General features: G+C 44.5%; 1 protein-coding gene across 1 annotated transcript in view; it reads right to left on the bottom strand.

The window, feature by feature from the left end:
- Positions 1-15,429, bottom strand: part of LOC142455427 (myomesin-2) — a 93,881-nt gene extending 78,452 nt beyond the window's left edge. Inside the window, exons 1-4 of the mRNA XM_075557187.1 lie at positions 15,404-15,429; positions 9,198-9,286; positions 9,067-9,117; positions 6,145-6,309 (exon numbers count right to left, since the gene is read on the bottom strand). Of these exons, the coding sequence (XP_075413302.1) occupies positions 6,145-6,309; positions 9,067-9,117; positions 9,198-9,286; positions 15,404-15,429 (331 nt within the window). The remainder of the gene's footprint in view (positions 1-6,144; positions 6,310-9,066; positions 9,118-9,197; positions 9,287-15,403) is intronic.
- Positions 15,430-23,115: the final 7,686 nt, after the last annotated feature.

Here is a 23,115-nt window from a genome sequence, read left to right as displayed (position 1 = left end):
CTTTTTGTTCAGTGTCCAAGTTTCACATGCATATGAAGTGATAGAATATGTCGGGCACACCTTAGTCCTCAAAGTAACAGCCTTGATTTTCAGCACTCTAAAGGTCTTGTTGTGATGAAGAAAGCTAATGGTGCCTGGCTATTGAAAGATAGAGCATCTGGGATCTTAAAGGCTTGTAGTTAAATAAACAGCCATCTAGCAGGGAAGCAAAAAAGCTTACATGGAATAAGCATACCAGGCTGTGTGATCATGAGGTGTCGAAGGGAAGAGGTATCAGAAATTCAAAAGCAAGAAACCAAATCAATGTGAAGGGACATGGATGTAGTGAAGACCCAAAACCCACCTGTAGGATAATTAGACAGTCCCTCTCAGAAGGGTCACATGGAACAGATGATAAATCCATGGTGTGGTATAACACTGATGAACCACATAACTATACAGTGATTCTTTAATATTTCTTCCCCTTACTCTCATGATTTTTATTTGTTTTACCTCATTATTCATGTTAGATTTGTGCATGTTCATCTGTATATTTAAGATCATTTGGTACATGAAATTCAAGATATATAACCCTTCAGAAACAGAGGAGTAAGAATTCCCAGGGGGTAGGGGAAGTGAGGGGCAGGGGGAGTTGATAACACTGATGACTGTATAACCCCACTCAATGGGATTGAACAACAGAATTGTATGTGAATGGATATATTGGGTTCTGTAAGATATGGCAAAAATAACCCAAAAACCCCTACTATCAGGAAGATAAATAAAGGTTCGGGGGGGTAGGTAAGGAAGGGGCTAAAGGGGAGCTGATATCAAGGAATTCAAGAAGAAATAATGTTCTGAAAGTGATTTGGGGATCAATTGTACAACACTGCTTGATGTGACTGAATTATGGAAAGTTATGATATGTATAAGAGCTCCCAATAAAATGATAATTAAAGAGAAACAGAGGTCTAATGCAGCAGATTTACCTAATTCAATAAATATATTTTTTTGATTTCTTGACTGCTGCTTCCATTGATTGTGGATTGATTGTGGATCCAAGCAAAATAAAAACCTTAACAATGTCAATCTTTTTCTCCATTTATCATGATATTATCTATTGGTCCAGTTTTGAAGATTTTAGTCTTCTTTACAATCAATTGTAACACACACTGAAAGCTGAAACCCTTGATTTTTATCAGCAAGGGCGTCAAGTCCTTCTCACTTTCAACATGCAAGAGTGTGTCACCTGCATTTCACAGGCTGTTGACCAGCTTGCTTTCGATCCTAAAGCCAGATTCTTCTTCCTATAATCCAGTTTGTCTGATTATTTGCTCAGCATACAAATCAAACAGGTATGGTGGAAGAATCCAACTCTGACTCACACATTCCCTGATTTAAAACCATGCAGTGTTCCATGGCCTTGTTTGCACGACTTCCTCGTGATCCACATACAAGTTCTACAGAAGCTCAAGGAGATGTTCTTGAATTCTCAGTCTTCTCAAGGCTACCCATAGTTTATAATAATCTGCATGGGAGAATGCCTTGGCATAGTCAATAAAACACAGATAACTGTCTTCCTGGTGTTCTCTGCTTGGAGCCAACATCCCTCTGACATCAACGATAAATAAATTAATACAAAATAGATATCATAACCTTCCATAATTCAATCACATCAAGCAGTATTGTAAAATTGCTACTATAGTTTCAGAACATATTCTTTCTTCTCGAGTTCCTTGTTCCCACATCCTCTTCTGAATCTGGCCTGAATCTCGGGAAGTCCCTATCAATATACCACTACAATCTCTGTTGGATGACTGTCAGTAGAATTGTATTTGCATATGATATTGTTCTGTGATCTGAAAATTCTGTTGTGTCGCCTCTCTTTGGAATCTTTTCACTTCTAGTCATTTGGCCAAGCGGCTGGTTTCCAAATTTCCTAGCATAGATGAGTGTTTCCAGTGCATCATTAGCTTGTTGAAACATGTCAGCTGGTATCCCAGCAATTCCCGATGTCATGTGTTTGGCTAGTGCTTTCAGTGCAGCTGGAACTTACTCCTTCAGTATGATTTGTTCTTGTTCATATGCTACCTGCTAACATGACAGAACGTCCACTAGTGTTTTCGGTCCAGTGTCTGTCTGTGCTCTTTCCATCTTCTTTGGATGCTCCCTGCATCTTCAGTGTCTCCCCCATAGAATCTTTCAATATCACAACTCAAGGCATTATTTTTTTTCAGTTCTTTAATTTAAGATATGCTGGGCATGTTTTTGGTTTTTATTTCTAAGACTGTGCACATTTCATTCTAAGATTTAACTTGTATAAAAGGTTGTAACTTTGTCCTTTTGAGCTCCCCTTTGAAGTTTCCTGTTCACCTCTTTGACTATCATTTCTTCCATTGGCCTTAGCTAAATTAAATTATATCTCAGAGCCTCTTCTCATGGCCACTTTCATCTTTCTTATCTTCTGAATGACTTTTTGCTTTCTTCATGAATGATGTTCTTGATGTCCTCCCACAGCTCATCATGTCTTCTCTCATGAGCAACACACAAGCCACCACCGTAGGACATGCTGACAGGCAGATGGTGTGTCTCAAAATTAACATCCTGAAATTGAACGTAAGGAGCCTTTGTGGCTAAAACAGCTTGCCATCCACTGCTCTCCAGAAGGCAAGGAGGCTCCATTGCAGCCAATGGTTTTCAAAAAGGCCTGGAGAGCTGCTTCTGTACAGACTACATCCAAGAAAACTGTAGGAATCTTTTGTATTCCTACTGAGGATAGGGGGCTAACTCAGCAACCGCTAACAACAAAATTGAATTCTTGAATCCCTATTTCTAACCTTCAATGAGATTAATTGACACAGCGTCAGCAACAAGTGGCTCAGGCGTAAGAACAGGGGCAAGGCCCAGAATTGTTTCGTTCTGTTGGAACTGTCCACAACAGAGCCAACTCAGCAACACCTAGCAACTGTTTCATGCCCCCAACGTCTCTACTAATAAATTACCAGTCACCTAATTTCCCAAGCTCAATTCCTAGGAGAAAGCAAGTGATTCCTCTCTTCTTATACCTCACTTCCAGTGTTTAAGCAAACCCTGTAAGAACCAACAAATCATGGTGAAATTGCTGCTTCTCACCACCTCCAGTCCTCCCCCAATGGCAAGGTTCAAGTCACTAGAGCCGCTCCCCTAGATTCAGTCACAGCTTCCTAAATGGTACTCCTGTTTCCGTACATCACCCCCTCCCTCACACACTCAATTCTCCGCTCAGAAGTAGGAGGAACATTTTCACAATAGGATTTTAAGTTGTTATTCATATGTTGTTCCTTTGCTTGAAATTTTCAAAACACTTCCCATAAAATCCAACCTCCTCACCATAATAACATAATAACATAATAACATCTGTATCTTAAGCCTTATTTCCTTCTTTCTTCTCTCTCTCTCCTCTCCAAGAGCATGGCTCTTGCCTTCCCTTGAAGAACCCAACATCAGAGGCTTTGCTTTTGTTCTTGTCCCTGTCTGCAGTGCTCTGGGTGTTTATAAATCTGCTCCCTCATTTTACCCAGGTGTCTTCTCAAAGGTCACAACTCAGGGACATCTTTGCATTGCAGTCATCTCTCGCTCCTCCATAATTCTTTACTCTCTATCCCCTTTCCTGGCTTTATCTTGTGTCGCCCTCATGAGCCACCAACACCCACTACCACTGAGGTGACGTCAGCTCAGGGCAACCTCTGGGTAACAGAGTCGAACTGTTCCTTGGGAGGCTGTGGGCGCAGCCAGGATTGTTACTGAAGTCAATGGGCAGATCTTTCTTCCACCGCTCCGCGGGGATGTACTGCCAACCTTTGGGGTGAGCTTAAACCACATGCAATATATAGGAGAGAGACAAGACATCCGATCTCATAAAGTTACAGTCTCGGAAACCCACAGAGCAGTTCTACCCCATCCTGCAGGGCTATTATGAGTTGGCATCGACTCCAGGGAAATAAGTTAGGAGTTCGTTGTCTGGCAAGATATGGAGGTCACAGTGACCTTCAGCTGGATCATTTCTTTTGTTCTGCTGTGCTTAGGCCTATCATTTGCCCACGAATATGAGTTCCAGAGAGCTAAGGCCTTTGTACGGCTTCTTTTCTGCTAATTTTTCAGGCCCAGAAAAAAAAGTCTGACATACTGTAAGAACCCAATAAATATTTGTGGAAGGACAGACTGGATCAGAGGTGAAGGCTAACACAACAGCTTTTCATATGTCTTGTGTGCTCATCAGCTGTCTGTTGCCAGCTGGCTGGTGGGAGTTATGCGGTATTTGATTGCCAGCGTGGCTAAAATGAAAGACCCAGATGTCAGGGGCAGTAACTGTCCTATTGACTGCCAGGTCCCCTGGGTCGAGCATGGCAGACTTCACCGAATGTGTAATTTCAAAATCGTCAAATTACGTTAGGTTTGCTAAGCGCTGCCAACAGGGATGGTTTGAGCGGTCTGTCTAGCAGTTGCCCTCGACTGTAATTGACAGAGTTGCTAGCTGTACTGGGAGAAGGAGCCGGTTCTCAGGAGACTGCACAGCTTTCTGATAACCAGTCATTGAGTGCTCACTCCGAACTGCAGAAACTGTGCAGAGTTCTCCTAAAGATGAAAGGCAGGCTATGGGTCTGCGGCATGTTATACGCCAGAAGGTGCCCTCCAGTGGGGCATCACTGTGTGTGGAAACTTCAAAACTGGTCTACATTTCCAAAATAAGGCCAAGGCACTTAGAGTGAGCCATTTCCCAGGCACCTTGTCAAGGGAGCCTGTTTCTCTCTGACAACATTTTCCCCATTACGGGATAAAATGGCTTTCATTCTTAAATATGTCGGCAATCTAGATCAACTTGCAACAGAATCCAAAGGTCAAATTCACTGCTCAGCATTAGCAGGATGTCGGGTTAGAAATCAGTTCCTGGAAATAAGGCTGGTTCCATTGTTTGTAATTACCTTATTATTGCTTACCACAGCAACCTCAAGTGCAGATCACACTCAAAGTCGTTTTAGGTTTTACTATAAGTAGCCGAGGTTTTTCTCTTCTGTGATTACTGCAGTCTGCTAGCTTTAGAGTACTAATCCATTTTAAATTGTGTCAGTAATTCCAAATTTCCTGTTTGCAGAGTCTATTTCTTCATATCTGCTGGCGGATTTCATTCAGCTGACTGACATTGCCTCTGGGGCTTACCAGCCACCTGGTGACTTTCAGCTTATTAATTTTAAATAGTAAAAAGTATCCCCTTGCATTTTAATGTCTAAAAATAAGCCAAAGAGGATTGTCTCCATTGCTTTCACTTGAATAATAAAGTCTATGAAGACCTGATTATGGCTGCTAATATGTAGCTACTTTTATAAATAAATCCCACTCAAATATCACAAGGCTCTAAGTAGATATGGAAAAAACAGAAGTCAGAAGAAGAATTTTTATAACCATAGATATTCCATAAAAATTAGTTAAGTTTTATAAAACTGCCATGTTACCAGAATTCTAGGCTCCAGAAGATAATTCTATTTCTCTTGAAAAAGTTAACGACCATGTTAAATCTACCTGCCACCACAAACTCTCATGGTTTAGAGCGAATAAGAACAGACCCTCGAACCACATTCCTGGCTTCAAATCCCAGCTGTGCCACTGGTCGATGGAACACCTAGAATGTCTGATTTCATTTCAGTGTCTCCTGCTTTAATATGGAAGCCATAACAGTGCCTCCCTCCGATGGTTGCCATAAAGATTAGATGACATATTACATGTGCAGCCTAATACATACTAAGCTTCAGTGAATATTAGCTATTGTGTGATTTGGGGGAGGAAATCCACGAGACCTATCTCATGTAGATAACATTTTTAAGTAGCTATTAAAAAATACTTGAGACACCCTTCTAAATTCAAATGCCTCTCAGTTAGTCTCTTAGCAATTCCTCTGAGTGAATTTCCAGATCAGTGACTCTGCAGCCAGTTCTCTCTCTAGTCTAGTCCCTCCTGACTGCGTTCCTTCCTGCGGGTTATGCCATGGTAGGAAATCTTGAAAACCCAAGGTAGACGAGGCAAATTCCAAATTGTTATCAAATTCATTTTGATACAAATAACTTACACTCCACTGACCCGTGCACAGGAAGCCGTGTTCGCATGGGAGCCCGGGCCTGGCGGTGTACTTACTGTCTCGGTACCATTCGGCTCGCGGCTGCACCCTTTTCAAGTCCGGCGTCACCAACAGGGTACACTTGAGAGTAACGGTTTCTCCTTCTCTCTTAAAGGTGACCCCAAATTTATCCAAAAACTGCACATCAAAGTGCGTGTATGGAATCACAGACGACAAAGGCACTGTACAAATTAATCAGACAGTTGACGTCAGGTGAGTAGATTTTGAGCACCACGTACAGATACAATGCTGTTACCACAAACGTGTGTTTCATCATGGCAGGGGTTGGGTTAGTTTTCTCAGCAGAGTCAGCAAATCAGCTCTGGGATTCTTATTTTGCCATGTATACAAAAGAAGGTCCCCAGCCTGGGTGTCCCTGGAGGCCACTTGGAAGCTGAACCCTGTCTTCCGTGACTGAAGTTGTAGGTTGACCCCAAATGTGTGCATTTAGGAAAACTGCATCCACTCTGAGGTCACACAGTTTTTCCTCTTCCAAATAAATTGTGCCATGGCTGGCAACAGAATGGCATGGGTTCTAAAAGACAAACTCCAACTCACTGTCATTGAGTCCATTCCAACTGATAGCAACCGGACGGGACAGAGTAGACCTGCCCCGTCGGGTTTCTAAGACTGTAAATTTCTATGGGAGCCGAAAACCTCGTCTTTCTCCCAAGGAGAGGTGGTGGGTTTGCACCGCAGACCTGGTGGTTACCATCTCAACGCAGGTCTCTGATGTCACGCATACTGCAGCCCGTTGCAGCTGTACGTATCACTGTGCATAACTCTCAAAAAGAAAGTGTTTCATCTTTTTTCTTAAAAAGAAGTGAATTACAGGAGAAAACAGTGATTTACTTATATTTAGAGCTTACAAATTCTTGTGAGCACTTCAAATTTACCAAATAGCTGCACCCTTCCAGACCCTCTCTCAGGATGAAGTTTGGGGAAGAGGCGAGGCTGAAGGGAAGGGTGGTGCTTGGATCGTGTCAGTGCTATATTTTACCTCTTTAAAAGTAACCGAGGCTGCATCGAATAGAACATTAAAATGATTAGTTTTATGTTGTGAACATTTTGCCTCAATAAATTAAAACAAGATACTTGAAGTTGACTACTAACATTTTTAAAATATGGGTAGTGAATACATGAGCTTCTGTTATATTTTTACCTATACTTATCTATGCTTTTGAATATACGGCAGCATTTTTATTTTAAAAGTTAAATTTTTAACAAATAGAAGGACGCAAGCGGATAGGGCCAGGTAAACGCTGAGAGCCCACGCAGTTTCATGGACAGGTGGGGACAGTTGCTCCTTCCCTCAGATATTGGTGAACTCGCAAACTCTCAGATCTCGCTGTTTTCGCCCGACCTGTTTCTATTTGCCAGTTAGTGGTCTTGGACACCACCCAGTGTTGAATAGAAGCCCATACACTACAGTGGGCACAGAAATGACCAAAAGTAAACTAGACAAGAAGTACTTGATGGGTCAAGACAAAATTTACATTCAATCACTGATTTAGTCCATTCTCCACTGACACATAATTCATAGCATCTGTGTACCAAATGGTAGTAAAATGAAAATTTCTATGAGACTATGTAATTATTCCGTAGAAAATTCATGTAAAATCTAAATCTCAAGCCTTAGTAATAAGTCATATTTAAAATGAATATATCAAGTCATAATTCTTCAATGCCATCAGCATGATTGCCCTCTACAATCATTGACGAGATAACCCATCATCTTGGTCTTCCAGTCTAAAACTGGTCCTGGAATTCAGAAACAAACACATCTTATGACAGGGTCCCTGTGGCTCCATTGATGACGCTGTGATAGGATAAGACTATTTCTGCCACTGCTGGTCAATTGAGGAATCTCGTGGTGTGGTAGGGTACACGTTGAACTGCTAGCAGAAATGCCAGCTGTTTGAAAACAGAAGCTCTCTGCTCCTGTGAAGTTTAGAGTCTCATCAACCCAAAGGGGTGATTCTGTTCTGCCTTCTAGGATCACCCTGAGTCCAATCTGCTTGGTTGATGGCAGTGGGTTTTGCTTGGGGTTTCATTGGGGGTGTTTTGGTGTCCTGGGCAACCTTGGCAACAGGGAAGTGGGTGAAGTTCATCATCTGTAGTGTCGCCACACTGTGGAATAGTGCGTGCCACATTCAGTAGAATGGCTTCATAGGAAACATGAACATGAAAACGATAAATGAAGGAGCAGGCAATCGCACGAAGAGGAAAGTCTCGAATGCTGCCTGCACATAATTGAGGACGTGTTGTGTCTAAGCCAGAGCAGGCAGCCCAGTCACAGAGGGGGCTCAGCACTGGACAGCGAACCAAAGACGGGCACTTCCAGCCCAACAGCCTCCCCACCAAACACAGAGGAGGCAGTCTGCCCTCGTACATAGAGAGAGAGGCTCTGAAGGCCGAGGGGGCAATGCTCTATCTTACAATGTTGCTGTGAGTTGAAATAGACTCAATGATCATTCAATGGCAATGAGTTATAACAAAGAATATTTTTTAAACTTTTAACATCAAACCTAAAACCCGTCTGAGCAAGCAGCTATCACTGCACATTCTATTTTGATAAGAAGTGACATAAGAAGTCAATGACAGCAGAGTGTGGTGAGAGGAAGCAAACCTTATCCTTAACTGTAAAATATGGTCATGTTATACATCCAGGTCAAGCATATGAATTCATTTTGTGGAATGTTTTAGGTTTGTGGGTTTTTTTCTCCCAAATTTAAAATGTCCAGTCACTCCAGGCTACAGTTTCATCATTTTTGAAAAATATCAACTAATTACATGAGGAAAAATTACTGAAATTCTCACACAGCCACTAAAATATTGGAAAAGCTTTTGAAATATGATTTTTAAATCGACTCTTAAATTATAGGCATTGTTTTGTTTTTAAACATTTTTCCCCCAAGAAAGGGGTGGGGAATACTTGCATCCAATTGGCAGTCCCACTGAGTGGAATGGCTCCTCATCTCCTCTAAACCCTGTAAGATAATGAAGTGAAAACTGTAAAGAGAGAATGACAACAGTGTGGCTGTTTTTTCTTTTGTCGAGGAGTACTCACTTCTCACCATCACGGCAGCGTTGGTTGACACTTGTCCATGAACATTAGTGGCCACAGCTGTATACGTTGCAGTATCATCAAAATTTGCCCTTTCAAATAAAAATAAGACAGGGTTCTCAGCATACTGTGGGCGTTTTCTATCATCACTGGTGGCCTAAATTTGAACAAAGCCATTCTTCAAAAAAATGTATGATGTGGATCATTTGTTAATGAATTATGTGTTTCAGAAAACCAACTTCATCCTTGGAACAGTATGAGAGCCTACAGGAGTATTTATACATGACATGGGCAAACATTTGATCTACACTAAGGTTTGGCTTCAAATTATCGGGGAAAAGTTATTAGCACTTTCTACCATCCCTTTGTCTCATTCTCAAAGAGAAATTTACATTTCATTCAGGCCTTATGTTTCCATTTCCATGGAATTAGTTGATTATCTTGTCAATGAGAAGGCCCCAGTTGTATGAGCTAGCAGAAATATTCATGATGGAATAGTGAGTGAGCAGACCTCAGAGAAGCTGATAACTGTTCTTTAGAGAAGGAAGCTGTAAAATGACTCAGGGTCATTGAGTCAATCCTGACTCATAGTGACCATATAGAACCGCTCCCATTGGATTTCTGAGAGTGAAAACCTGCATGGGGCTAGAAAACCTCATCTTTCTTCCTTAGAGCAGCTGGTGCTTTTGAATTGCCAGCCTTGCAGGTAACAGCCCAGTACATAACCCACTATTCTATTGGGGCTCCTTTTGTAGATGCCAGACCCTCTAAATCAATGCTATTTCTGGACAAACTCTCTGTGAATCATCTCAAGTGCTATTTCAAAGGCAGGATTTTCACTTATAATTAACTTTCCTAGGCCATACTTATGCACACTAACACTTGAGAGCCATGCCTTGCATGATCCTCACAATTTTTGCTTAAAAATTTTATTTGGGTGAGAGATTTCATGCTGGTAAATTGCTAATTATACTTTTCATTTGAGATGCTTGAGTGTAAATGTCAGGAGACAATAACCTTTACAGGCAACTTCAGGGATAAGCTGAAGGTGAGCCTTTGCAGGCCAATGGCAGAGGTAAACCACTAGCTATAGGAGTCTTGTTTTCTCTATTTCTTTTTCGTAATTTTACTTATTTTGTTGTTATTATTGAGAATATACTCAACAAAATATACACCAACTCAACAGTTTCTATTTGTACCATTTTCATATGATATTTTCCTACAATTCATTGATTCTTGCATACTTGCAATTCCTCACTGCTTTCTTCTCCTCTATAACCCAATTTCTCAAAACCAAGCCCCCGTTTTATGATATTCCATGTTATATTGATATGGGGGAGTCAGGGAGCTTAAAAGAGTTTGTAGAATATTTAAGTTAAAAGATAAATGAATTACCCAATGAATATCTTGAAGTCCTTTCATATTTGGGGAAGAACATTAAAATGATAGTCTGTTTATGATGCCATCATCCCAGAATCTACTGGTTTCCATTACCAAAGCCCCTTTAAACTAAAACCCAGAAAGAGACAGCCGAGATCAAAGCCCCCAACCAGAACTTATGTGAATTTATGTGAATCAGGCATGAAGAGATTATTAGGTAAGTGCAGAGAGAGACATTTAGTTCCTTAAGTGAGAAACTCTCTACCAAGGAGCTTATATGAAATTTTATTCAGAATCTCAAAGTAATATTCAGATAGGAATCACTCTCCAAGGGTCTTGGGAAAATGTCTATGTTGGATCACCCTTGAGGTTGTCCTCCTTAAGGAGTTATGGAGGGATGGACGCGTCGTCATCCCTAGAAAAAACATGGCACAGGAATTGCCCATGAACCCAGCTTTACAAAGATGTAGCTCTTCAGACTTCCCAAATCCACCGTAAAAAAATCCGGAAGCAAACACAATGTCCTCAAGTTGACGGCTACTCATGGAAATGTCATGTGTCACAAGAAAGAACTGAACCACATAGAATTTTTTGGACCCTTGATGGTGCATTGGTTAAAGTACTCCCCTGCAACCCCCAAACTCGTTAGTTGAAATCCATGAGCCACTCCTTGGGAGAAAGACATGGCAGTCTACTTCCATAGAGGTCACAGCCTTAAGACTCCTAAGGGGCAATTCTACTCAGTCCTATAACTGTGAATTGGAATTAATTCACTGGCCACAGGTTAGATTTTTAAAGAAGACCATCGGACCTGTTTTTCACAATGCCAATGAATGAATTTGAACCTGCAACCGTTTGATTAGTCGTGAAGCCAAAGCTAACTGCACTGCTCAGAGACCTACTATCTCACATTATCTGAAGCGTAGTTTCTTAACTCTGTGCCCCCTCCGTTTCCCCAGCACAGTCTGCTGAAGGAAGGGGCTATATGAGGGAGACATCGTTACTACACTTTGAGTAACTTGCAGCCACTCTGCTAGGTACTTTGCGTTTAGTATTTTACATAACATTCTCAAGCGCCCTGAAAACGGAAATGACTAACCTGCTAGCCAGGATGACAGGAGCCCTGGTGACACGGTGTTTCTGTGCTGGGCTGCTAACTGCATGCTCAGCAGTTGGAAACACCATCAGCTCCTTGAGAAAAAGATGAGGCTTTCCACTACCAGAAAGAGTTACCATCTTGGAAAGCCACAGAGGCAGTTCCACCCGGACCTATAGGGTCACTATCAGTAGAAATCCACTTTGTGGCAGTGAGTTTGGTTTTAGGTTTGTAACCATGATGAGAAAGTTGATATTTTAAGAAGCTTGCTAAGCAGGGTCCAATTGACTCAGAAATTTACAACTTTTCTGATAGTTCCTAGTGTCTTTCCAAGAAGGGGCACAGTGAACATTGTGCCCATCTGGGAAGGGAAATCTAAAATTCCTAAGTAAGAAGGAAAAAGGAAAACAAACAATCATTTACCCAAAGTCATGTACTCAAGTCTTACTTTTAAAAAGCGCGATAGAGTCAGTGTTCCCAGAGATAAATCCAATTGTTATTAGGTCGTTCATAATTTTATTTTCTTCTCCATTCCACTTGAAGCTCAAAACATTTTCTCCAACTAAAAGTCCGCAGCGTCATCAGTAAAGGCGCGAGGACATTTCAGAGACCTGTGCTATCTACTGAGAACTCCTTCATGAAGTTCAAATGCAGCTTTAATGTGTCAATGGCATACCATCTGGCCGCCTTTAAATGCTACGGCTCAAGGGAGAAATCACACAACAGAGCCCAGTCCATGCAGATTTACAAACTAAGTTCATTATCTCCTAGTTCACCTTAGAGGGATACAAACCTAACTACAAAGCCCATCAACAAAACTACAATTCTAGCCTGGACTCATTAGAAACTACTTTGCTATGCATTTCACAAGTGCACGGCAGGTATCAGCATATCCTCAGGAGCCAAGTAATAGAGGATGTGTGTAACACACATAAAAATTCCACTGTATAGAAGCCTCTCTATTGCTGAACATTAACATTGTATGCTCATTTATCCATATAACAAATGCATACTTATACCCACACGAAACACAGGATAAAGTAGCTGACTTTCGGGAGTAAACCTGGAGGACAGGGAACAGACGATGACAGGAAGAATTAGCTCTACTATAAATCCTTTTCTATTGCTTGATCTTTTTTTTATCTTGTGCTTGTGCTACTTTATCTAAACAATTAAACCACTGCATTTTAGTGAATGAATTTACTAAAGTAGAAGGTATTTCTCTTCTGGGATCAGCCTTAAACCTTACCCTGAGACATTCCCACCTGGATTAAGAACAGCATGAGGATCGGGAGAACAGAGGAGCATCGAGGAGAGCACAGGAGAGGAAGGAGAGCAGAGAACAGCAGAGAAGAGGGAGGAGAGCAGAGGAGAGGGGGAGAGCAGAGGAGAGGGAGGAGAGCAGAGGAGAGGGAGGAGAGGGGGCAGAGGAGAGGGGGGAGAGGAAGGAGAGTAGAAGAGAGCAGAGGAGAGGGAGGAGAGCAGAGGAGAGGGGGAGAGCAGAGGAGAGGGGGAGAGCAGAGGAGAGGGGGCAGGGCAGAGGAGAGGAGAGGGGGGAGAGCAATGGCACACAGTGGGAAACAATAGACATGGAGAGGTTATTGGAGAGGAGCAAAGCAGTATGCGAAACATGGTGCTGCAAATCTCCCAGCCTAGAGCACGTGTTTTGACGAGATAAAGACTAAGGTTGATAGCGGAGAGCGCTGTGCCCTGTGCCCTGTGCCATGCATTCCAGCATAGTCCAGGCAAATGGGGCAGATGTGGTATGGATTTCACCAGGGAAATCTGGTTGACCCAGCACAAAAACTGCCTCTTTAGCCAAACGCATTAGGCTTGTTCTCAATACCTGAACAACCAGACTCCTTAAACCCTAAGTCTGTGTGAAGTCGTTGGGCAAAATCTATACTTACTTATCTTTTAGCGTTCATCTACCTCTATCAGTCTTTTTCCATCTTGTTATGTGCCTCAGTCAAAGAACCCTTCTGGACATGAGTAAGAGCAGCTTTCAACTTGTGTTGCAAACAGCATTTCCCAAATGTGCCACAAATTTGGGTTTTAGCATTGTTTAAATGGTAGTAAAAAATGTGCATTACATATGAGGATAAGGTATAAAAGTATTACTACAAAGTCATAAAAAATTGTCAAAATATGATATTGGCTCTCAACAAATTATCCATCACGGTCTACATTCTCCAGAGGGCAGTGTTTTCATCCTGTGATCCTGTCCTGAAGAAGTCAGCCCTCTCGAGTGGACAGCACATGAAAGTGAAGTTTGCTCCTCGTCAGGGGCTCAAATCCCGCGAGAGCAGGGCTTCTCCACCTCCCTCAGGCCACGACCCTTTCAGACAGGTCCACATGTGGTGGTGGCCCCCAACCATAACAGTATCTTCACTGCTACTTCATCACTGTCATCTTGCTACTGTTGTGAATCGGACGACCCCTATGGAAGGGTTGTTCGACCCCACAGGTTGAGAACTGCTGTGTTAGATGTTCTTTGAGTTGGAACAACAACAACAAGTCTGAGGGTCAAGACCAGAGCTGTAGGGCTGATGTAGTAATGTTTTCCTATGAGCAAGTGCCTTCTGGTGATGGAAAAGAATTCACTTTTACTGGCCTTTGCTCACCAGTGCAATTTTCCATTTTGTTAAAATAGGTCATAAGCCTCATGATTGTCCTGTATCCTTCTAGAAAATCTATCAAGCTCACCATTGGGAATCCCTATAAGCAGCCACTGCAACTTTGTGAATTGGCCTCTTTGCTTTGAATTTAGCTGGCCCGGTGGGCCTGCTCAGAAGCCACTGCTTTGATGAGAACTCTCCTTTGGAAGGGACCATACTGAAACGTCGCCGGTGGGTATCATCAACAAGCGTGTGCACAGAGCAGAGCATCGCTCAGGCCAGCGCCGTGCTCACACTTGTTCCTCTGTTTGCACCCATTGGTGCAGGGGCCGTCTCGCTCCGTCATGTCCAGGGCCTTCTGCCCTTTCGCTCCTTTACAAAGCATAATGGCCTCCAGGGCTGGCCCGGCCTGGTAACGTGTCTAAAATGCAGGAAACAAAGTTGCGCCATCCATGGTTCTAAGGAGCACTCTGGCTATCCTTCTTCCACGACAAAATAAGCAGTTCTTTGGGCAGTCCATGTCACTTTCAATATTCTTCTCTCCTACCATAATCCATATGCATCAACTCTTCTGCATTCTCAGCAGATTCACCCAACGCAGTGTGTCCGTTGATCTTGTGACTGTTGCTTTCAGGAGCATTGATGGTAGAGCCAAGCAAGACACAATTCTTGACAACTTCACCATTTTCTTAGTTTACCAGGATGCTCCCCACGGGGCCGGCTGTGGGTATCGGAGTTCTCACCACATTGACTTTCAGTCCACACTGAAGGCCGGAGCCCTTCATCTCCATTGGACAGCGCTCCAGGTCCTCCTCGATGTCGGCAAGCAAGGTTTTGTCATCTGCAAGCTGCAGGTTGTTAATAGACCTCTCTCTAATCCTGATCCCACGGTCTACTTCATATAACCAGTTTCTGTGATAATTTGCTCAGTATACAGATAGAGAAATGGCCACATCTGTATTACAGAGAGAATTACTCTCATAGCCATCCACTGATCACAGAGACGTCATTGAATACCTTTGGAACAGACTCGTGTACGCATGAAAATGAACTCGAGTTGTTGCTGGATGCCATCGAGTCAGCTCTGACCAGTAGCGACCCTATACACAACAGACCGAAACACCGCTCGAGCCTGCGCCATCCTCACCATTGTTCCTCTGCCTGAGCCCATTGCTGCGGCCACTGTGTCGGGCCATCTCATTGAGAGCTTCCCCCTTTTTGCAGCATTTCTACTCTACCAACGATGACGTCCTTCTGCAGGGACTGGTCTCACCTGACAGCAGGTCCAGAGTATGTAAGACAAAGTCTTGCCATCCTTGCCTCTAAGGAGCACTCTGGCCTTACTTCTTCCCAGACAGACTGGTTTGTCCTTGTAGGAGGCCATGGTGCTTTCAATCTCCTTTCCCAGTACCACAGGTCAAGTGCAAGAAACTCTAGTAACAGCACATTTTATGTTGATCCTGGTACTAGTTCACTGGTGAAGTTCAACAAGAGTTTTGTCCAGCAGCCTAATTTGTTTCTTCATGACCCTCAGGTAAGGTTTCTTAACCATCGCTCTTTAACTAAATAATGTATGGAAATTTCAAGGTAAAATTTAATGCTTCCATTTGCAACTTCTTATCTTTATAAATCATGATTTTGTTCAATATTGTATAATCAGCATAAAATCCAGGATTTTTTTAAAAGGTTGATTTCTGAGATTAAGATGATAAGACTATATAACCAGCATTAACAAATTCTAAATCTATGTGTTCATTGGAATAGCCTGATCATCCTCATTTGTTCACTAACAAATAGCATACATTTTAAGCTATTTAAAGACATTTATTGGTGACTTTGATGATTAAATAAATATATCTCTTTATTAATTAAAATATATATATCTCAAAATATTTTCTTATGTCTAAGAATTATATTAACTTTATATATTATTAATTAAAATCTATTAGTGGAAATCATGGACCAAAATCTTTAAAGGATAATCCTACACAAAGGCCTTCTTCTTGTCCATATTATTACAAAATAGATTCTAAACAATTTAAGAACTGCAATTAATTTCTATTTCACTGCTCCTTGCCAGAGGAGAAAAATAAAGCGTATAATAGAATGACTGGAAATTAATTATTTGTCCTAGGAGAAAAGAAGAAATCAGAACAAGTCCTCTAAGCCAACGCACAGCTTTTAGGCTTGTTTTTCCATTGACTTAAGGTTTTAAGGCCTGGCAAGGAGGAGGTGGGGTAAGCTGCCTAGCACATTAGCACTGATTATTTTGTCAAGTAACCAATTAGCACTTACTACTTAGCTGTAAAAGGAGTCCTGGTGGCATCTAGGTTATTCATTAGAATGCTAACTGCAAGGTCAGCAGTTCAAACCCACCGGCAGCGCTAGAAGTGAAAGATGAGGCTTTCTGCTCCAGAAATGATTTACAACTTTGGAAACCCGAGAAAGCAGTTCTATTGGACCCCTCGCAGGTCACTATGAGTCAGAACACGGTCGATGGCTGTAGGCAACTTGGCAGGAGAGAGTGGGATCAGAGGAAAGAATGTTTGCTCACGCTCTCGCTCTCGCTCACGCTCTCGCTCTCGCTCACGCTCTCGCTCTCGCTCACGCTCTCGCTCTCGCTCACGCTCTCGCTCTCGCTCACGCTCTCGCTCTCGCTCACGCTCTCGCTCTCGCTCACGCTCTCGCTCTCGCTCACGCTCTCGCTCTCGCTCACGCTCTCGCTCTCGCTCACGCTCTCGCTCTCGCTCTCGCTCTCGCTCTCGCTCTCGCTCTCGCTCTCGCTCTCGCTCACGCTCTCGCTCTCGCTCACGCTCTCGCTCTCGCTCACGCTCTCGCTCTCGCTCACGCTCTCGCTCTCGCTCACGCTCTCGCTCTCGCTCACGCTCTCGCTCTCGCTCACGCTCTCGCTCTCGCTCACGCTCTCGCTCTCGCTCACGCTCTCGCTCTCGCTCTCGCTCTCGCTCTCGCTCTCGCTCTCGCTCACGCTCTCGCTCTCGCTCACGCTCTCGCTCTCGCTCACGCTCTCGCTCTCGCTCACGCTCTCGCTCTCGCTCACGCTCTCGCTCTCGCTCACGCTCTCGCTCTCGCTCACGCTCTCGCTCTCGCTCACGCTCTCGCTCTCGCTCACGCTCTCGCTCTCGCTCACGCTCTCGCTCTCGCTCACGCTCTCGCTCTCGCTCACGCTCTCGCTCTCGCTCACGCTCTCGCTCTCGCTCACGCTCTCGCTCTCGCTCACGCTCTCGCTCTCGCTCACGCTCTCGCTCTCGCTCACGCTCTCGCTCTCGCTCACGCTCTCGCTCTCGCTCTCGCTCTCGCTCTCGCTCTCGCTCTCGCTCTCGCTCTCGCTCTCGCTCTCGCTCACGCTCTCGCTCTCGCTCACGCTCTCGCTCTCGCTCACGCTCTCGCTCTCGCTCACGCTCTCGCTCTCGCTCACGCTCTCGCTCTCGCTCACGCTCTCGCTCTCGCTCACGCTCTCGCTCTCGCTCACGCTCTCGCTCTCGCTCACGCTCTCGCTCTCGCTCACGCTCTCGCTCTCGCTCACGCTCTCGCTCTCGCTCTCGCTCTCGCTCTCGCTCTCGCTCTCGCTCTCGCTCACGCTCTCGCTCTCGCTCACGCTCTCGCTCTCGCTCACGCTCTCGCTCTCGCTCACGCTCTCGCTCTCGCTCACGCTCTCGCTCTCGCTCACGCTCTCGCTCTCGCTCACGCTCTCGCTCTCGCTCACGCTCTCGCTCTCGCTCACGCTCTCGCTCTCGCTCACGCTCTCGCTCTCGCTCACGCTCTCGCTCTCGCTCACGCTCTCGCTCTCGCTCACGCTCTCGCTGATTTAGGAGGCTCAGCACAAGGCTCTTGATTCATGTTTCACTCATGGTGGCTCTTTTTCCCCAAGAGTAATAAAACCCCATTTCTGATTCACAGCTAACGAAATGTCCACACTAAACAGTCCCACATTAGGGTTTATTTGCATGGCCCGATCACACGGGGTATCGTGTTCATTCGTTACATTGTTAGCAAATTATCCAGTCTCCTGGATAGATCACAACCACCTCACATTTGCATTCGCGGGTCTCTATGAATCAGCCTCAACTCAATGGCAATGAATTTTTTAGTTCGGTTAACCCAGTTAGTTGGCGAGAGTTACAGAGATTAAGGCTGGAAGATATCAAGTCATTCACTGCATTGCATTTGGCTGCTTTCAAAAACTAGCCCATGACAACTCCATGGGTCATAGCAGAATATTATTCAATATAGGGCTTAGGTCAAAGGGCACTGGAAATATACTATAACTATCACCGTGGGCTGAAGTACACCAATTATCATGAAATTGGTGCAGGATCAGGCAGAATTTCAGCATTTGTTCTGTTTTGCATGGGATCAGCATGTGTAAGGGCTGACCCAATGACAACTAACTGCAGCATATTGAAGCACTGCGTTAACTGAAATGCATAATCCCTAAAATTAAAGCATTATTGTTCTCACTAAAAGTAAGCACTTCCTTTATTCCCACCCCACCACACCCCGCTTTCTTAGTAGAAGGAGTGAGTGTTCCCTTCTTGCTTATGACATAAAGTAGAAAATTTCCATCCTGGACTTAGATTCAGCATCAGTAAAATCCATCTTATCTGTGCAAATTTCTCTCACCATTCTACTTTTCCAAGATTTCGATTGGGATTTTGATTAATAATGTATCTATTTAATCCTATATACAAGGTGAATAAAATGTGCATGGCTTTAAACCTCTTGAGTTTGCATTGCAGAAAAAAGTAAATCAACTTACATGGACAATTAATGATATGTTACCTTCTTTTGCCATTTGATCATTTCTTGTTTATATGTTTTTCACCAAAACATTGCCAATTTTTCATAGAAATGATCACATCTAGTATTTTTATACGTTGCTCCTTGGCTGCCGGCAGGTGCTCATTCATTCAATAAGTATTGAATAGCTAATAACACGTTAGACCTTGGGGATGAAATCCTGAACAAGACAAAAATGATTTTATTTCTTCTAGTGAAGCTAACCGTATAGTAATAAATTCCAATGACTAAACATTCAATAATAAACCTGGGAACTGAGTATTAAAGTAGGAGAAGTGCAAGTTCTCTGGGAGGAAATAGACCAGGCTAAAAGACAACACACAGCCATCACGTCAATGTCTACTGATAGCAGCCCTATAGCTAGGGCAGGGAGACGTGCCCCGCACGTTTCTGAGACTATAACTTTTTATGGGAGCAGACAGTCTTGCTTTTTTTCCTGGAGTAAGTAGAAAACCCCGTTATCAAGTCGATGCCAACTCCCAACGATGGTATAGGACAGGTAGCACTGCTCTTGCGGGTTTCTAAGACTGTAACTCTTGACGGAGCAGCTGGGGTTACAGTTAGCATCCTGAGGCTGGTGGAAATGTCTCCTTCAACGAGACTGAGACCAAAAGGCTTACAGTCATCCTTGTCACTCTTCCTCCGGGACATGCCATGATCTGTTTGCCAGAAAACCTTGGGGATTCTAACTCTGCAAAAGAGCCAGATTCATCGCTTCTTTTGTCTCTGCCTTCTACCACTTCTACATCATTAATCTCTGATTTCTGCAATAGCCTCCTGCCTGCTCTCCTGCCTCTGCCTTTACAGAAGCATCCACTACATTCAATTCCAAATACACATACCTATTACTCGCTATTATTTACATAATATAAATTTCATTTCTGTCCATATCAATGGAATAAAAGCCATAATCTTTCTACTGGTCTAAGAGATTTCTTTAATTTCTCCTCCACCCCTCTGAAATATTTCTCCCATCACACTAGATCCTGTGATGGGAGGCTCTTCCTGCAGACCTGCCCAGTGCTTCCTTGGGACCCAAGAATGCGGTTCACTCTTTGAAATGGTTTTCTTCTAAGTATCCACTTGACTAGGTCCATTACTTCTTATAGTTCTTTTTCAAATGCCACTTTGTCACTGCTGTGTTTCCTGACAATTGCATAATTACATTTACTTTCTGACCCATCCCAATTCTCCCTGTCTCTCCTGCTTAGCTAATTTTGTCCATAGTACTGAACATCAACTGTCATAGTGTGCAGTTCGTCACGCTCTCGCTCTCGCTCACGCTCTCGCTCTCGCTCACGCTCACGCTCTCGCTCACGCTCACGCTCTCGCTCTCGCTCTCGCTCTCGCTCACGCTCTCGCTCTCGCTCACGCTCTCGCTCTCGCTCACGCTCTCGCTCACGCTCTCGCTCTCGCTCTCGCTCTCGCTCACGCTCTCGCTCTCGCTCTCCCTCTCGCTCTCGCTCTCGCTCTCGCTCTCGCTCTCGCTCACGCTCTCGCTCTCGCTCTCCCTCTCGCTCTCGCTCTCGCTCACGCTCTCGCTCTCGCTCTCGCTCTCGCTCTCGCTCTCGCTCTCGCTCTCGCTCACGCTCTCGCTCTCGCTCACGCTCTCGCTCTCGCTCACGCTCTCGCTCTCGCTCACGCTCTCGCTCTCGCTCACGCTCTCGCTCTCGCTCACGCTCTCGCTCTCGCTCTCGCTCTCGCTCACGCTCACGCTCTCGCTCTCGCTCTCGCTCTCGCTCTCGCTCTCGCTCTCGCTCACGCTCTCGCTCTCGCTCTCGCTCTCGCTCTCGCTCACGCTCTCGCTCTCGCTCACGCTCTCGCTCTCGCTCACGCTCTCGCTCTCGCTCACCCTCTCGCTCTCGCTCACCCTCTCGCTCTCGCTCACGCTCTCGCTCTCGCTCACGCTCTCGCTCTCGCTCACGCTCTCGCTCTCGCTCACGCTCTCGCTCTCGCTCACGCTCTCGCTCTCGCTCACGCTCTCGCTCTCGCTCACGCTCTCGCTCTCGCTCACGCTCTCGCTCTCGCTCACGCTCTCGCTCTCGCTCACGCTCTCGCTCTCGCTCACGCTCTCGCTCTCGCTCACGCTCTCGCTCTCGCTCACGCTCTCGCTCTCGCTCACGCTCTCGCTCTCGCTCACGCTCTCGCTCTCGCTCTCGCTCTCGCTCTCGCTCTCGCTCTCGCTCACGCTCTCGCTCTCGCTCACGCTCTCGCTCTCGCTCACGCTCTCGCTCTCGCTCACGCTCTCGCTCTCGCTCTCGCTCTCGCTCTCGCTCTCGCTCTCGCTCTCGCTCACGCTCTCGCTCTCGCTCACGCTCTCGCTCTCGCTCACGCTCTCGCTCTCGCTCACGCTCTCGCTCTCGCTCACGCTCTCGCTCTCGCTCACGCTCTCGCTCTCGCTCACGCTCTCGCTCTCGCTCACGCTCTCGCTCTCGCTCTCGCTCTCGCTCTCGCTCTCGCTCACGCTCTCGCTCTCGCTCACGCTCTCGCTCTCGCTCACGCTCTCGCTGATTTAGGAGGCTCAGCACAAGGCTCTTGATTCATGTTTCACTCATGGTGGCTCTTTTTCCCCAAGAGTAATAAAACCCCATTTCTGATTCACAGCTAACGAAATGTCCACACTAAACAGTCCCACATTAGGGTTTATTTGCATGGCCCGATCACACGGGGTATCGTGTTCATTCGTTACATTGTTAGCAAATTATCCAGTCTCCTGGATAGATCACAACCACCTCACATTTGCATTCGCGGGTCTCTATGAATCAGCCTCAACTCAATGGCAATGAATTTTTTAGTTCGGTTAACCCAGTTAGTTGGCGAGAGTTACAGAGATTAAGGCTGGAAGATATCAAGTCATTCACTGCATTGCATTTGGCTGCTTTCAAAAACTAGCCCATGACAACTCCATGGGTCATAGCAGAATATTATTCAATATAGGGCTTAGGTCAAAGGGCACTGGAAATATACTATAACTATCACCGTGGGCTGAAGTACACCAATTATCATGAAATTGGTGCAGGATCAGGCAGAATTTCAGCATTTGTTCTGTTTTGCATGGGATCAGCATGTGTAAGGGCTGACCCAATGACAACTAACTGCAGCATATTGAAGCACTGCGTTAACTGAAATGCATAATCCCTAAAATTAAAGCATTATTGTTCTCACTAAAAGTAAGCACTTCCTTTATTCCCACCCCACCACACCCCGCTTTCTTAGTAGAAGGAGTGAGTGTTCCCTTCTTGCTTATGACATAAAGTAGAAAATTTCCATCCTGGACTTAGATTCAGCATCAGTAAAATCCATCTTATCTGTGCAAATTTCTCTCACCATTCTACTTTTCCAAGATTTCGATTGGGATTTTGATTAATAATGTATCTATTTAATCCTATATACAAGGTGAATAAAATGTGCATGGCTTTAAACCTCTTGAGTTTGCATTGCAGAAAAAAGTAAATCAACTTACATGGACAATTAATGATATGTTACCTTCTTTTGCCATTTGATCATTTCTTGTTTATATGTTTTTCACCAAAACATTGCCAATTTTTCATAGAAATGATCACATCTAGTATTTTTATACGTTGCTCCTTGGCTGCCGGCAGGTGCTCATTCATTCAATAAGTATTGAATAGCTAATAACACGTTAGACCTTGGGGATGAAATCCTGAACAAGACAAAAATGATTTTATTTCTTCTAGTGAAGCTAACCGTATAGTAATAAATTCCAATGACTAAACATTCAATAATAAACCTGGGAACTGAGTATTAAAGTAGGAGAAGTGCAAGTTCTCTGGGAGGAAATAGACCAGGCTAAAAGACAACACACAGCCATTACGTCAATGTCTACTGATAGCAGCCCTATAGCTAGGGCAGGGAGACGTGCCCCGCACGTTTCTGAGACTATAACTTTTTATGGGAGCAGACAGTCTTGCTTTTTTTCCTGGAGTAAGTAGAAAACCCCGTTATCAAGTCGATGCCAACTCCCAACGATGGTATAGGACAGGTAGCA

The sequence above is a fragment of the Tenrec ecaudatus genome, chromosome 8 (assembly GCF_050624435.1).
Source record: "Tenrec ecaudatus isolate mTenEca1 chromosome 8, mTenEca1.hap1, whole genome shotgun sequence".
Lineage (NCBI taxonomy): Eukaryota > Metazoa > Chordata > Mammalia > Afrosoricida > Tenrecidae > Tenrec > Tenrec ecaudatus.
The sequence above is the reverse complement of the archived record's forward strand: the minus strand, read 5'-3'. Positions and strand labels throughout refer to the sequence as shown.